The 14,604-nt window shown below is 49.1% G+C and overlaps 1 protein-coding gene across 1 annotated transcript in view; it reads left to right on the top strand.

Moving 5' to 3' along the window:
- CTNNBL1 (catenin beta like 1) overlaps positions 1–14,604 on the top strand; it is a 186,485-nt gene that overhangs the window by 58,489 nt on the left and 113,392 nt on the right. The window contains exon 4 of the mRNA XM_056121215.1: positions 6,340–6,481. Coding sequence (XP_055977190.1) covers positions 6,340–6,481 — 142 coding nt within the window. The remainder of the gene's footprint in view (positions 1–6,339; positions 6,482–14,604) is intronic.

Genomic DNA, 14,604 nt, shown 5'->3' with positions numbered 1-14,604 from the left:
AGAAATAGATTTCCAGCCCTTAAAATAAAAGTGGTATGAGGTGGAAGGGATCTTGATCAAATAATTTAGAAATTTACTTGTAATAATAATCAGGTGCTTGTAGACACATTTTGGAAAAAGAAGAATAACAAGGGACTGGAGCAGTAGTATAGCATGGAGGGCGTTTGCCTTGTGGCCAACCCGTTGTGATCCCAGCATCCCATATGGTCCCTCAAACCCACCAGAAGTAATTCCTGAGTGTAGAGCCAGGAGTAATCCCCGAGTATCCTGGGTGTGGCCCAAAAGCTCCCCCCAAATATAAAAGCATACTGTGAAAATCAAGTGGAAAATACTTTTTTTTGGCAGCACAGAGATTAATTTCCCTAATACATAGATTTCTTATAAGTTAGCAAATAATGTGTGCATCCTGATTTTAAAAAAATGACCAGTGGAAAATTCAAGCAACTAGTAAATTTTAACAAAGTTGTAACATTCTTCGTATCAGAAACATGAAATAAAATAAAGTTATATTTCCCATCTCAAATTATGGGAGGTAAAGAATAGATAATACTGCTTTTGAAGAAGTGAAGAAAAGTAGATTATTTCTTTTTCACACAGTTGGTACTTTCTGTCAGGATATCAAAATCTCATCGTTATCCATACTCTTTGTTTTACTCATTTATTTTTCTTGGCTATGTCAAAGACTGAACTTAGGGCATCAGAACTTACCAGGCAAGTGTGAGTTACGTCCTGGCCATAGATAATTTTGAGTTGGCAATTTCCTTCCTGGGGGTTTATCCTATCACAGTAATTAAGAATTACATGCATTGCAGTCATACCTGTTGGAAGGGGAGGGGGGAAATTCGAAAACCGTCTGTATTCCTGACGAAAAGGGATTGGTACAATATACCATAGCTCTTCTTAGACACATCAGTGAGTGGTTCGGACAAGGGTTTCAAATGGGCTTGATCGCTCACATTTGCTTTGAAGGGTGGATCCTCTCCTTGGGGCATAGCGCTGAGCTGGATTCTCTAGCTGCTGTTTTCGATGGGGTCCCGGAGGGATTGCGCTGGGGGAGGGGGAGAGAGCATCAGAGACTGGCTTTTCTGGCTGTAGATTCTGCAATAAGGACAATTGTTCAGCCTGTGATAACAGCCACTACAAAAATTGAATATAGACCTGCGCCCGTCCAGGGTAAGCTACTTCTGAGCAGGGCGTGAGTTCAGGAAGCTGATTTACAGGACCAAACTCTTATCAATAGTTCGAGGTCGCTAAAGAGATAAGATTATGGATGATTTCTGTTTGCTTTTCCTCTTTTAAAAAAAAAATCAATGTAATATTTTATCCGAGGGTGCATAAAAATTAATCAATTGCTTTGCTTCTTGACTGAAATGTCAATTCTGCTGCCTCCTATAGGAATCAGTAATTACTTTTATAACTCTAAGGCAAAGTCATTTGTAAAGACAATCTTCATTGAGACCTTTCTGCACTTAGTCCATCATTAACAAGTACCTGTTAAGACAACTACAGAGTACAGTTACACTGAGTATAAGTAAGAAAGCGTAAGAACTAATGGGGGCCACAGAGAGGACAGTGAGTAAGGCGCTGGTGCGGCCAACCTGGGGTTCAATCCCTGACATCCCATATTGCCTCTCGAGCCCAACAGAAGTAACTCCTGAGTGCAGAGGCAGAAGTTACCCCCAGCACCTCCAGCTGTGGCCCCAAGCCCTCCGCTACCGCCCACCCCACCCCCCAAGAAAGAACCACTGCCTGGCGTACCATGTGGATGAAAAGTTAAATTATAGTGGTGGTCTGTGGAAGTTGTAAAATCTTTTTCCCCCCTGTACGTGTGCTTAGATTTGTTGTGCAAATAAATCACTGTTTCATTCACTTTAGTAAGATGAACGGGTTAGGGGAAAAAAAAAGGTTTTGATGACCAACTCCCAAATCTTGTATGTTTTTTCGGTTTTTTTTTTTTTTTTGCTTTTTTGTTTTGTTTTATTCTAGCTTTTTTGTTTTATTTTGTTTTATATTAACCTGAACAGGAAAATATTTTTAGTGAATTGAATAAAGACTCCGGTAAGCCCAGTCGAGTCAGATATCTTGAAGAACTCTGGCAAGTCACAGTATCTATCTCACAGTACTTTGGTGCTTTGGTGTTTTTTTTTTCTTTTTGCTTCAAACCACCCCCTACTCCCACCCCACCACAGGTCCCCCCCAACCCCCCTTTTTTTTTTTTTTGCAACCACATTAACAAGTCTCACAGTGTTACTGGGCCTGCTCGATCAAATCGATGAACAACGGGAGGACAGTGACAGTGAGAATCTTTGTTATCCTTTTTGACTTCCACAAAATTGTGACAGGCAACTGCCACTGCTTGGGCAACTTTTCCTATCTCATTTTTGTGTGGCTGGTTCAGTGTTTGTCAAGTTGGGAGCCCCACAGGCCACTGGACCGTCCGGCAAGAAGGGCAGGGTTATAGCCACCCTGGGTGCAGATGGAGGCTGGTTTCTATTCACTTCTAGGAGTTGGGCTTGCGGGGGGGGGGGGGGGGGGGGGAGGGGCAGTGCTCAGTGACTTTTCACCCCTGAGAAGGGGGCAGTAGGGCAAGTCAGTTTGGGGATCTCTAACAGCTGGACGCAGATCTGCCTTCTCAGTGTTCTGCCACAGCCTGTCTTTGCTTTCCACCTACCTGTTCCTCTCTGATGAAAATGTAAGGCTTTTCATACACACTTTGAATAGCTTAGTATTGTGGAGTCCATTTTAAAAAATGATTTTTCAGTTTTGAGAACTCTGTGGTCTTGCATTTATTTCTAGGAAAATTGTGTGTGCGCGCGCGCGTGTGTGTGTGTGCGTGCTCACGTGCACACACACATACACATAAAGTATGTTTATTGCATGAAAGTATCTAAGCAAGCATATGTATAGATGTGTTTTCGCTTGTGCCTGGAGCATCTGTGAATGTCGTGTGCCCCTGACCCTTGCAGGTGTTAGTAACTGCGTCATCAAGAGTTTTTTTGTGTGTGTGATTTTCTCCCTCTTCCAGCAGTTCAGATTGCTGAACATTTTGCTTTTACAAATACATTTGCTGAGTAATGAATGAGTTCAGTTTTTGGATTAGATGGTCGATGCTTCTTTAAGGCCTGACTTTTCTGTTTTCAAAAAACTTTTAGCAGGGGAATCCAGTCTATCCCTGCTTCCAGCCTCCCAGGAAGCACCGTCCCTTGACTGTCCCTTGAGGACTGACCACCACGACACCCTCCATTCCTCAGGTTCCATTCCTGGTGCGTTTTCTTTTTTTCCCAACTTAATCTTGAAGTTGAGCCGTTTTGTTCAGAATGTGTGTTTTGTTTTGTTTCATGCAGCTCTTGAAAGGGGCTCACGTTTATTTAGGGGAGATTCTGAAAGGGCATTTCCTTCTTTTTTGCATTTGCTGTGACTTGAGCTGCCTCCCCTTCGTCTCCGACCTTCAGCGGGGGAGACCCATGTGATCCGATGCGGTCTTGTCACTCTTTGGAAGCAGCTTGGCGCCTCTTTCCTTCAGGCCCGGAGGCAGCTGCTTTCCCGTCTTCTCTCAGGTCTGGAGTTGGCTGCCCCACAGCTAAGATAACATTGTGCCTTTCGGTAGACTCTTGCTGTGTCAGGTTTTAGAAGGTTTTTTGTCTTTCTTTTTTTTTTTCTTTTTGGGTCACACCCAGTAATGCTCAGGGGTTACTCCGGACTATTCACTCAGGAATTACTCCTGGCAGTGCTCGGGGGACCATATGGGATGCCGTGGATTGAACCCAGGCCAACCGAGTGCAAGGCAAACAACCTACCTGCTGTATTATCGCTACGGGCCCTGCCCATTTTTTTTTTTTTTTAAGATTTTGTTGTTGTTGTTGTTGTTGATTTTTGTCTTTCTGGTGGAGGAGGCCCACCTGGCAATGCTGAGACCCACCTGGCAATGCTCAGGGCTTACTCCTGGCTCTGCACTCAGCAACTACTCCTAGCAGTGCTCGGGGGACCCTCTGGGATGTCAGGGATGGAACCTGGGTCGGCCACGTGCAAGGCAAGCACCCTACCTGCTGGACTAGCGCTCCAGCCCTCTTTACCAAATTAAAAAAAAAATTTTGTATAATTAGAAAAGTTGTGTCAGCATTTATGATTACAAATAGTAATGGGGGTAAATGAGTGGTAAGTGGGTATTGTTCAAAGTAGGCATGTTTTGGGGCAGGTGATGTAGTTCGAAGGGTCGTGCACGTACTTAGTCTGTAGGAGGCCTGGGTTCCATTCCTGGCGCTGCGTGGAATGACCCCAGAACCCTGCTCGGTGTGGCCCCCCTCCCCCAACTGAAATAATTAGTGGCAGGAGAGAGTACAGCAGGTTAAAAAGCTTGCTTTTGCACCTAGCGAACTGGGGTTCGATCCCAGGCACTGCATATGGTCTCCCAAGGCCAGGAGTGACCCCTGAGCACAGAGCCAGGAGTGAGCCTGAGCACAGCCAGCTGTAGCCGAGAAGTCAGCAAAAAGTTTTAGTATTTAAATGGGCATGTTTTATAGAACTGTACGCCCTACATTTTGTTCTCTGAGAATCCAGATTTCCGGGCAGGTGGCATTTTGCCAGTTACTCTGCATCTGGAAATTGATGAATTCTTGACGATTTCAAGAGTCTCTGCTTACGTTTCTTTTCTTCGTGGCCTCAGTTCAATTAAGAAAGCATCTGTGGAAATGTAGAGACAAAAGAGATGATTCCTGCCTCTAAGAAGCATGTATTCTAGGTAAGGTAGACATGTCATGATAGCGTGTAGGAGAAGAAACGAGAGGAAGACATATACTGATATACAAATCTATGCACACACACATATATCTCAGGCTTTCATTGTTTGAAAAAGTGCTTTAGGGTCCAAAGAGATAGCACAGCAGATAGGGCACTTGCCTTGCACAGCGCCCACCTGGGTTTGTTCCCCAGCACCACCTATGGTTCCCTGAACACTGCCAGGAGTGATTCCTGAGCACCACCAGAAGTGACCCCAAGGACCAAGACAAAAACCAAAAAGCGTGCTTTATGTATTTATTCATGTCATTTCGTCTTTTTTTGGGGGGGGAGGGGTCACACCTGGCGATGCTCAGGGGTTGCTCCTGGTTCATGCATTCAGGAATCACTCCTGGCAGTGCCCGGGAACCATATGGGATGCTGGGAATCGAACTCAGGTCGGCCGCATGCAAGGCAAACACCCTACCTGCTGTGCTATCACTCCAGCCCCTCATTTCATCTTTTACCGCAGCACATGAGATAGTTTTCCTCCTGACCTCACTTACAGATGAAGACACTGAGTCACGGGAAGCTGAGTGAGGGTAGCTTCTCAGGCCCAGACCCAGGCAGTCTGGCTCCGGCGTCTGCCCTGCACTCACCCGTCAGCTGCTGTTCTTTTGCGTCCCAGAGAGGAGGTTGTTTTCCCCTCAGAACAAACCTTCCCGTCATGGCATTTCTTAGCTGTCATCCACTGGAAGAGGCACGCAGCACTGAGGGCAGGGAAGAATTGTGGGGAAGCTCAGCTGTGGAAATGATGGACATGTCTTATACCACATCATCGTGGACTGTCAGAGAAGACATGGGCTTTCCTGTGGGGATCTACCTCTTAAATCAGCTCCCCAGAGGAGGGGAAGGCATTTGGGGGCATCTAGAGAATTTCAGGGGCTGGAGCGATAGCACAGTGGGTAGGGTGTTTGCCTTGCACGTGGCCGACCCGGGTTCGATTCCCAGCATCCCATATGGCTCTCTGAGCACTGCCAGGAGTAATTCCTGAGTGCAGAGCCAGGAGTAACCCCTGAGCATTACCAGGTGTGGTCCCAAAACAAATAAAATGACCCAAAAATCAGAGAGAGAGAAAGAGAGAGAGAGAGAGAGAGAGAGAGAGAGAGAATTTCAACATCCTCATGTGGACACGGGGCAGATTTGGCCCTTGTGCTGAAGAGGGGACTTAGAGCAGCCTCCTTTGGCTTCCGAGGATAATAGTCCTCAAGGCCACCCAGTGGATTGCCACAGCAAGGGGGGAGGCCGGTAGCTAACCCCCGGGACGGGCGGGCAGGCGGGCGGATCACTTAATGCTGCAAAATACTTTGGATGCCTCTAAAAGGCGACTTCTGACTGCCCGAGTGAAGGCGATCCTATAATGAGATCTGAATCCAAGATTGATTTTTGTAATGAGGAAATCGATTTCCCGAGGAAATTGTGTGACAGTGTGATGTTTGGACGCGTGTACTTCTTGGTTGGTCTGTCGTCGACGTTTTGACAGATCGTCCCTCCGCCCGGGACCCCCGCTGCTCTGCGTCCCTCGCCCTGCCCTTCCAGTGACACTGTCTCCTTTTCCCTCCCTAGGTTTATGGAATCCGAGCTGGACCTCAATGACATCATCCAGGAGATGCACGTGGTGGCCACCATGCCCGACCTGTACCACCTCCTGGTGGAGCTGAACGCCGTGCAGTCTCTTCTCGGCCTGCTGGGGCACGATAACACAGATATCCTTTCTGCCGACGTGGGGGGATGCCGTTTCCCTCCCTGTCTGTCAGTCTCTGCTGTCGGCTGTCATGTCTCCGCTTCTATTTCCGTCCTAATGACTTTCCATCTGAAACACACGCTTGTCTTGACTCATTCGAAATCTGGTGGGCTTGGGGTTGCGTGTTTTTTAATTTTCCCCCTCCCTCATCTATTAATAAGTCTTGGACAATCCTTAATAATCCCGTTGGCTCTTCTTATTGGCACTAGAATTCACCGTGCTGTGTCTGTTGGTACAGGAAGCGCCTTTATTTGTTTCAGGATCTTGCTTGGGAGGCCCGTTAATAGAGGCAAGGCCTGACAGATTGAAATCTGGCCCGACAGGACTCAGATCTGTTGATCTAGACGTAATCCTCCTAACAGACAGCCCCACGGGGTTCAGCCCGGAGGAGGCAGTGAACCGTCACGCACATTGGAATAGCCAGGAAGACAGGGAGGTTTCCGTTTTGAACACAGCTGTGTTCCCTAGTTTCTTGAGAAAGAAAGTTGTCCGCGTATTCAGTGTACACAACATTGACTGTTTGTCAGGTGAGCATTAGAGGCCGACAGTCCAGGCTTGGCTCCCAGCTCAGTTTCTTATATGAAATTTGGGGACCCTCAGGCCCTTCTGTAGGAGGTGAGTTAAACTAGCTATTGCCTTTCAGTTCCTGAGAAGGGGGAAACAGTTGTGCTAAGCACACAGTGGGCACTCAGCAAGTTTCTCACACACAGTAGGCACTTAGCATGTGTTATTTTGAACTGAAACGGAATCAGGCCTTCCCAGATTTATTTCATGATTTGTCTTTGCTGTCAGATACGCAGCCGCTTAAGTGGGAGAGGGCTTTGATATGTCTGAGGCCAAGGTTATGCTTGTTCGAGAGAGCTGTTTTCCGCTGGTCACCCTCTTTGAATCCGGATTGCTGAGAGTCAAGAGACGAATACAGTGGGTCTGCTTGAGCGATACTCGTGGAGAATGTGTGGCTGCCTCATGTTATTTTCATCTTTCTGGTAATATCTCTCCTGAGAGCATGTCTGACTAGGATCTCTCTCGCCTGATAATTCCTAGGGAAGTAAATCAGAGAATAATTTTACCGGAGACTTCTTGAAGGGCGATCACCTGCCGTTTTCTGACGCGTCATGGAATGTCAGACGGTGTTCAGAAACGGTCTCTTCGTCCCCGGATAGACGCGGGCGTTTCTCCAGGGCTTGCTGTGAGGTTCTGGATCGTCCGCGAGCCCTCCTGTGAGCATCTGTCTGAGTGAGCTGCAGAGGGGGACTCAGGATTTCCCCCAGGAGGCATACTTTGTGTGTGTATCCTGTCCTAGGCACCGGGCTGGTCCCCAGCGGTGTCAGCCAGTCAGCACTGTCGGCTACCTACTCCCTGGTGAGCCTCAGGTAAGGTCCTGCCTGGTCCTCACAGTGGCAGTGACTGAGAGGGCTCGCTGTGACCTCGCCGGTCCCTTCGCCTGCCAGAATGGTCCATCTTCAGAATCCAGAGGACTCGGATATTTTTTTTTTTCTCCATCTTTATTCGGTGGCAAGTCCGAGGTTCATGGTTGGCCTAGCTGACGGTCAAGGTCAAGTCATGCCAAGGCCCCTGGTTTCCGGTCCAGTGTTCTCTCTGGTGAAGAGTCGCCTTCATCCCCCGTAGATTTGCCGAGGAATGAATCACGTGTGTTGTTTCTGGCTCTCGTTCTTCCCCGCCGGCGCCCCCCCCCCCCCCCATTTCTTCCCGACTCTTGCTAACCCCAGACAATAGTGGCATCTCCTGAAGGTGCTGACATTCTGCTGATTCACCCGCCCGGCTCCTGCTGGGGAAAAGACTGACACAGGCAATGCTGCTCGACACGGGCACGCTCAGAAAGGCAAGGGCACAGATGTTCCAAGTTGTTAAGTTCTGGTCTTTTAAGAAAGGGGGGGAAAAAAACTAAAAAAAATAACCCCGTCGTCCCCATATAATAACTTTGACATCCCGCCATTTCCCTCCTGTTTCTCGGGAGCTAAACTGTTTTTCTTCCGCCTCCGGGTGTGCCAGCCCTCACCCTCCTGCCCTCGTGGCATTTTTTCTTTCTTTCTTTTTATTTTTTTTCCCCAAATCTGATTTTTAATTACTTAATTTTAATTAGAGGCAGCAATTAGGGGAAATGTCATCGTCCTCCACGCACGGTTCCTCTTGGAAGCGGCTTCGGGAGGAGGTCGGCGCTCTTGACTCGCTGCTGCCGTCCCGCCTCAGGGGGCAGGACCTTGTCCCCCACCGCCCCTCCGCCTCGCACTCCGCCGCTTGGCTTATCTGTGATCTATAATGGAAATTTTTCTTCCCCGAGACGGTTGTTAACAATTTACTGTTGTACAGCTGTAACTGCCCGCAACACCTTACCATGAATAAACAATTTCACGGCAGTCACGGCTTCAATTTTTAATCTCCCTTTAACTCTTCATTTATCAAGCCGGGCCCGATACATGACCGGCCCCGTCCTCGGTGCGCCCGGGTCGCCGGCGCTTTGTCCTTCTCCGAGAAAAACATCAACTGTTGGGATTTTAATTGGATCAGAGGCTGGTGTGTTGTAACCTTAAGAGGCAGGAGATGTGCGAAAACAGCTTGTGCCTCCTCCTTTCAACCGTGAGAAGCAGCTTCCCAGTTTATTCTGGCGCTCTGCATCACTGCTGCTGGGGAGGGCTTGTCAGCGCTTCTGGGCCGCGTCCCCCCTCCAGAGGCTGGAGCCCAGCCATCGCTTGGCTGCAGAGTGGAATTCTGTGAAGAATACCTCGGGGGGTGAGGGCTGGAGCGGGAGGGAGGGCCCCCCCGCCCCCCACTCGCCGGCTAAGAGTCACTGCGAATGCATCAGGAGAGAGCGCAAGGTGGGTCCCCCCCAGCTGCTGCCTTTTTAGAAATAATGCTTTTTAAAACAATTTTTTTTCTTTCCCCTCTAAAGTAAATCATTTAAACATGTGTAGAACCTCTTCCTGTGAACCCTTTGGAGCCTTCCTACAGGAAAATAAATCCAAAGGCACACTGCAAGATGGTAATCTTAAGCTACCTCTAACCTGGACTGGAGAGAGAGAGAGAGTACACAGCGGGTCAGGCACTGATGTTGCATGTGGCCGACCCAGGTTCGATCCCCAACACCCCATGTAGTCCCCTGAACCCCACCAGGTGTGATCCCTGAGCACAGAGCCAGGAGTAAGTCCTGAGCATAGCTGGGTGTGAACCCCAAAACAAAACAGAATAAGATACCCGCTTTTGTGGTCTGGTTTAAGTCACGTTTACTTGGTTTGCCTAAAGGACCAGGGTGTACATACAACGAGGGTAGATGGAACCCCAGATGGCGATTACCCCTTCGGCTGCCTCTCTCTCTTTCTCGGTCTCTCTCTCCATCTCCCTCTCCATCTCCTTCTCCTTCTCCCTCTCTTTCTCTCTCCTTTTCTCCCCAGCACCATCTTAGGAAGTATCTTATTTTCAGTGTCCGATGCTGTGTTTTCTCCACTTGAGTGACACTCCAGGACACCAGGCCAAGGTCCTGCTGGCAGATCAGGGCATGCACTGGGCTTCTCTCTGGGGTGGTGAGCAGAGGGGCAGCAGTGTCCCTCAGATTGCTGTGTGGTGATTCCCCGGGAGTGCTCCGCTCCGGAAGTGCTCTGGGAAGTCAGAGGTGGGGGGTCGGCTGGCCCGATCCACCAGGCGACTAGGGGATTGGCCGTACTAGTAGGCGTTTGATGGATGTGGAGGTCTGCATACATTTCAAGAGCCTTCTCATGTTCTCTGCCTTGGGGGTGGAAGTTGTCATTCCTCGTATGCTGGAAACTGCCGTGCCCTTGCCGACAGCTCGTGGGGCCTTGCTACAAACTTAGTAGAATATCAGGTCTGTGACTTTATTACTTTATTTTTTCAGTCACAGTTAGCGGGCTTGGAGGTGAGGCACTTGCCTTACATATGGTTACAGAGGCTGCGCCCGTTCAAATCCCCGGCACCGCATATGGTTTCCTGAGCACAGAGGCGGGAGGAGCCCCCAACCCTGCTGGGCATGGCGCCAAGACAGCCCACTTGCCCTATTCTTAATGAAAAATAATAATGAGTAGTCTTGATCCACTTTTATTCAGAGTTGGCTTTCTCTCTCTCCCCAATCAAAATTCCAAAAAAAAATGAGGTGTCATTTTAGCATTAGTAGAGACCTGAGTGGAAACTTTACTATCTTTATTGTCCTTGGCCCAGTCCGAGGCTGTCCTGTCCTAACAGGTCCTTATTTAAAAAGAAAAAAAAAAAAGCCACAGGGCAGGTCTAGAATCAGTTTTGTCCTGGAATCATTTTATTTCATTTTCTTCTTCCAGAATTTAGCTGGGACTCACTTTAGAGCCTGGTCTTTAGCATTATGCAAGAGCGCGGCTTGGCTTTCTGCGTCTAGAAGGCCCGGGAGGGACTTACCAGTCGCCCTGATAGATTCTGTGGATTGCTGCGGGAATTGGAGAACGAGGAGCAGACAGTTTGCTGAGACCAGCGGGGATCCATTGAACTTGAGCAGTGTGGGGCTGCCTGGGAATGGTGTCGGGGAGAGCAGACTGCGACACCCCGGGCGGCCCCCGAGGAGGAGGGGCCAAGATCGCCGGGGGCTGCCAGTGTGAGCGCCCTAGCCTTAACGAGCAGGAACCGGGCGACAGAGGGTTTGGGTCTCCTAGGGGCTGGCTCCTAATTGGGCTGGGAGGGAGCTGGCGCCTGCTCCAGTGCTCGCCTGCAATCACGGCCTAACGAGATCTGCATGTCTCGGGGGCTGCTGTTTACCTACTAGCACTTCTCTAGAATCAAAGTTACACTGCAGAGAATGCAGGGAAAAAAAACCCTGCTGCTTTTTCTCACTGCTTTGTCATCGTGACCGCGCCCCGCCCCCGCCACCATCACCTGTGCTGATGGCAAACCACCCCTTTGGGGGTGCCAGTTTCAGCAGGCCCGGAAGATAGTCAGATCAGGTTGAAAAGGGCCAAGTTGGGGATCTCGGAAAGGGTTTTGTTGACGTGCATTTTGATCCTGTTCTTAAGCGTAAGGTGAGTCCAGGGTTTCTGGCAGGTTTGGGGGTTTATAGCCTGACCAGAACATTTCCCCTCCGTTAAATACTGTAGTGCCCACTTGCTAATAATGGTAGGTGCTTAAGTAGTGAGTGAGCACATTTTCTCCCTCTTAATTAGTTTGATCTAGGAGTGGGATAAAATTAAGAGCCCAGGTTCATTTCAGGTAGCTTGGTGCCAATCCTTTAAAAAGGAGAGAGAAAGAAAAGAAGCTTCAGTCTGTGTTTTGGAGTTGACCTCCATTTATTGAGTTGTATCTAGGGCTGGAGCGATAGCACAGCAGTAGGGCGTTTGCCTTGCACGCAGCCAACATGGCCGACCCGAGTTCGATTCCTCTGCCCCTCTCGGAGAGCCCGGCAAGCTACCGAGTATTCGATATGCCAGACACAGTAACAACAAAGTCTCCAATGGAGACGTTACTGGGCCTGCTCGAGCAAATCGATGATCAACGGGAGGGCCTTTACCTTTACCTTTACCTAGTCACCGGTCTAGTAGAGAAATTTAAAAAAAAAAAAAAACCTTTCTGTGAATCCACACATTTGTTCCATTAAACCAGGTAAATACGTGAGTGTACCTTAGTTCATTTTTCTTAAGGAATCGTTTTTGAAATGACTGTTTTTGTTTGTTTATTTCTGGCCATACCTGGCAGTCCGATAGCACAGCGGGTAGGGCGTTTGCCTTGCACGCAGCCAACATGGCCGACCCGAGTTCAATTCCTCCGCCCCTCTCGGAGAGCCCGGCAAGCTACCGAGAGTATTCGATATGCCAGACACAGTAACAACAAAGTCTCCAATGGAGACGTTACTGGGCCCGCTCGAGCAAATCGACGATCAACGGGAGGGCCTTTACCTTTTACCTTACCTGGCAGTCAGGGTAGACTCCTGAGGGTACCATATGAGGTGCCGGGGATCGAAATCCAGGACGACCATGTGCAAATTAAGTGCCCACCCTATTTTATTGCTCTAGCCCTTCAAGTGACCTGTTTTTTTTTTTTTTCCTTTTTGAGTCATACCCAGCAATTCTCAGGATTACTCCTGGTGGTGCTCAGGAGACCCTATGTGATGCCGGGGATCGAACCCGGTTTGGACACATGCCAGGCAAATGCCCTGCCTGCTGTACTCTGTGCTCTGGCCCCTGAAATGACATTTTTTAAACTCTCTCTCTCCTTTTAACCTTTGCTTTTTACGGTCACATCTCATTGCAGACTAATGAGATTAACACTCAGTTTCTGTACGAGGCCCCTGCTTGGGACTCAGGTCAAAATCCAAACATCTAGAGCCAAAACTATACAACACAAAACCACAACAAAACAACAAAAAAAGACGCCACCCCAATATAGAGTAAAGTCTCCTCTTTTGCCATAGCCATTTTGTTATGGGCCATTTCATAGCCAGTGGTCCCGCCAACTTCCCCTCTTATTCACTGGCTTATTGCCCCCGTGGCGGCCAGGAGTGGCGGGAGTGAGTGGGCGGCCCCCCTCCTCGGCATGACAGAATAGGCTCTCAGAAACTGTGTCTTAGTAATTCGCAGGGAGACAGGCTCTCTGTTTTCCTATTATGCTGGGGCAGGAGAGCCTTTTACCTTGCGAAATGAAATTGTAACTACAGTGGGAAAACCCATCGCCCACATCCAGCGTTGGCTGGGGAAGAAACACTGGGTGGGCGGCATACCATGCCGGATTTTCTCATCAAGACGGAGCCTCTGCACCTAATTTCAGTTTCCGTTCCCCTTACTCTCTCTGGTCTTTAAATGACCACCGTCCCCTGGGTCACATCACTCTAGCCTCCAGGGTGGATGGGGGCGATTGGGGACTCAATCCTAGCTACGAAGTTGAAATGCTGCCCGGTGTAGAGTTGATGTTTCTGCTAAAATCTGGTAGCTGGAGAGATCGTACGGTGGGTAGGGTCTTGCCTTGCACGCAGCCAGCCCAGGTTCCATCCCCGGCACCCTCTAGGGCCTCCCGAGACCCACTAGGAGTGATCCCTGAGCACAGAGCCTGGAGTGAGACCTGAGAAACCACCAGGTATGGCCCCAAAATTCCAAGGGGTGTAGGGGGTGGGATCGAAACCTATGGGAGGGTTGATGAGATGTCCATTACACCCGGTAGATGGGAACTCCTTCTTTGACTTTTTAACTGAGTTAGGAATATCGGCAGAGAGATTCACCGGAATATTAGAGGAAATGCCTTTCTTTCCTTGGTAACAGGCTTTTATCCCGTTCGTACTGAAAACCACCACCGTTCGTTGTCAAGCCTCCCACCCCCCCCCCCTTTTTCTTTAAAGTTCCTGGGTTTAATGTGCCCCTTTCGTGGGCATGGATAAGCCTGATCAAAGGAAAATACGATCCATGGCCATAAGACCTTTAGAGACCGAGAAAAGACTTGAGCAGGGTGAGTGTCCGTGGCGCTGCTGAAATACAGAATTAGCTCCTCCAGCCCATCGTGACCCAGAAAGGAGGCCGGTGCTGCTGTCAGCTTAAGTTGGAGGTTTTAGAGGCATTAGGAAACGTGTCACCGGGAGCGAGGACAGCAGCCGTTCCGGGGCTTTTTCTATAGTCAGTGTTTCGGCTTTTGTTTCTCTAGTGCTGTCACGTGTGCTCAATATTTGGCTTCCTTGGCCTGTGCCACGTGATCTCAGTCTCTGGGTTGAGCTATTCCATGAGCGAGATGGGGACAGAGGTCACGGGCAGCATTTTATAGACAAGGAAGCTGAGATGCAAAGACCTAAGGTCTGCTGAGTCTTGGTGGACCCCGCTTTAGTTTCTGCACCTGTCTCTTGCGGCTTCGTCTAGTAGCATCGTGACATCCTTGGATGCCAGCCCTTAACCACGCCTGGTGTTGCAGGGGCAGGGAACTTATCCTGGGCTTGCCCTCTGCTCTGTTGGTGCCCACGTTCAGTTAGGCATCTGACGAGTCTGGATGGACCAACAGAGGAAATGTGGCTGAGTTGGTTAAATGGCCGCACGATCCAGCAAGATCTTTGTTTTTTCCTTTCACTTTAATGACTTTTCAAGAGAAGAACTACGGAGGTTTCTTAGGTGAGGAGAATGAGGGAG

This window comes from Sorex fumeus, unplaced genomic scaffold (assembly GCF_029834395.1).
Source record: "Sorex fumeus unplaced genomic scaffold, SorFum_2.1 ptg000044l, whole genome shotgun sequence".
Lineage (NCBI taxonomy): Eukaryota > Metazoa > Chordata > Mammalia > Eulipotyphla > Soricidae > Sorex > Sorex fumeus.
This window is presented reverse-complemented; position numbering and strand designations above follow the sequence as displayed.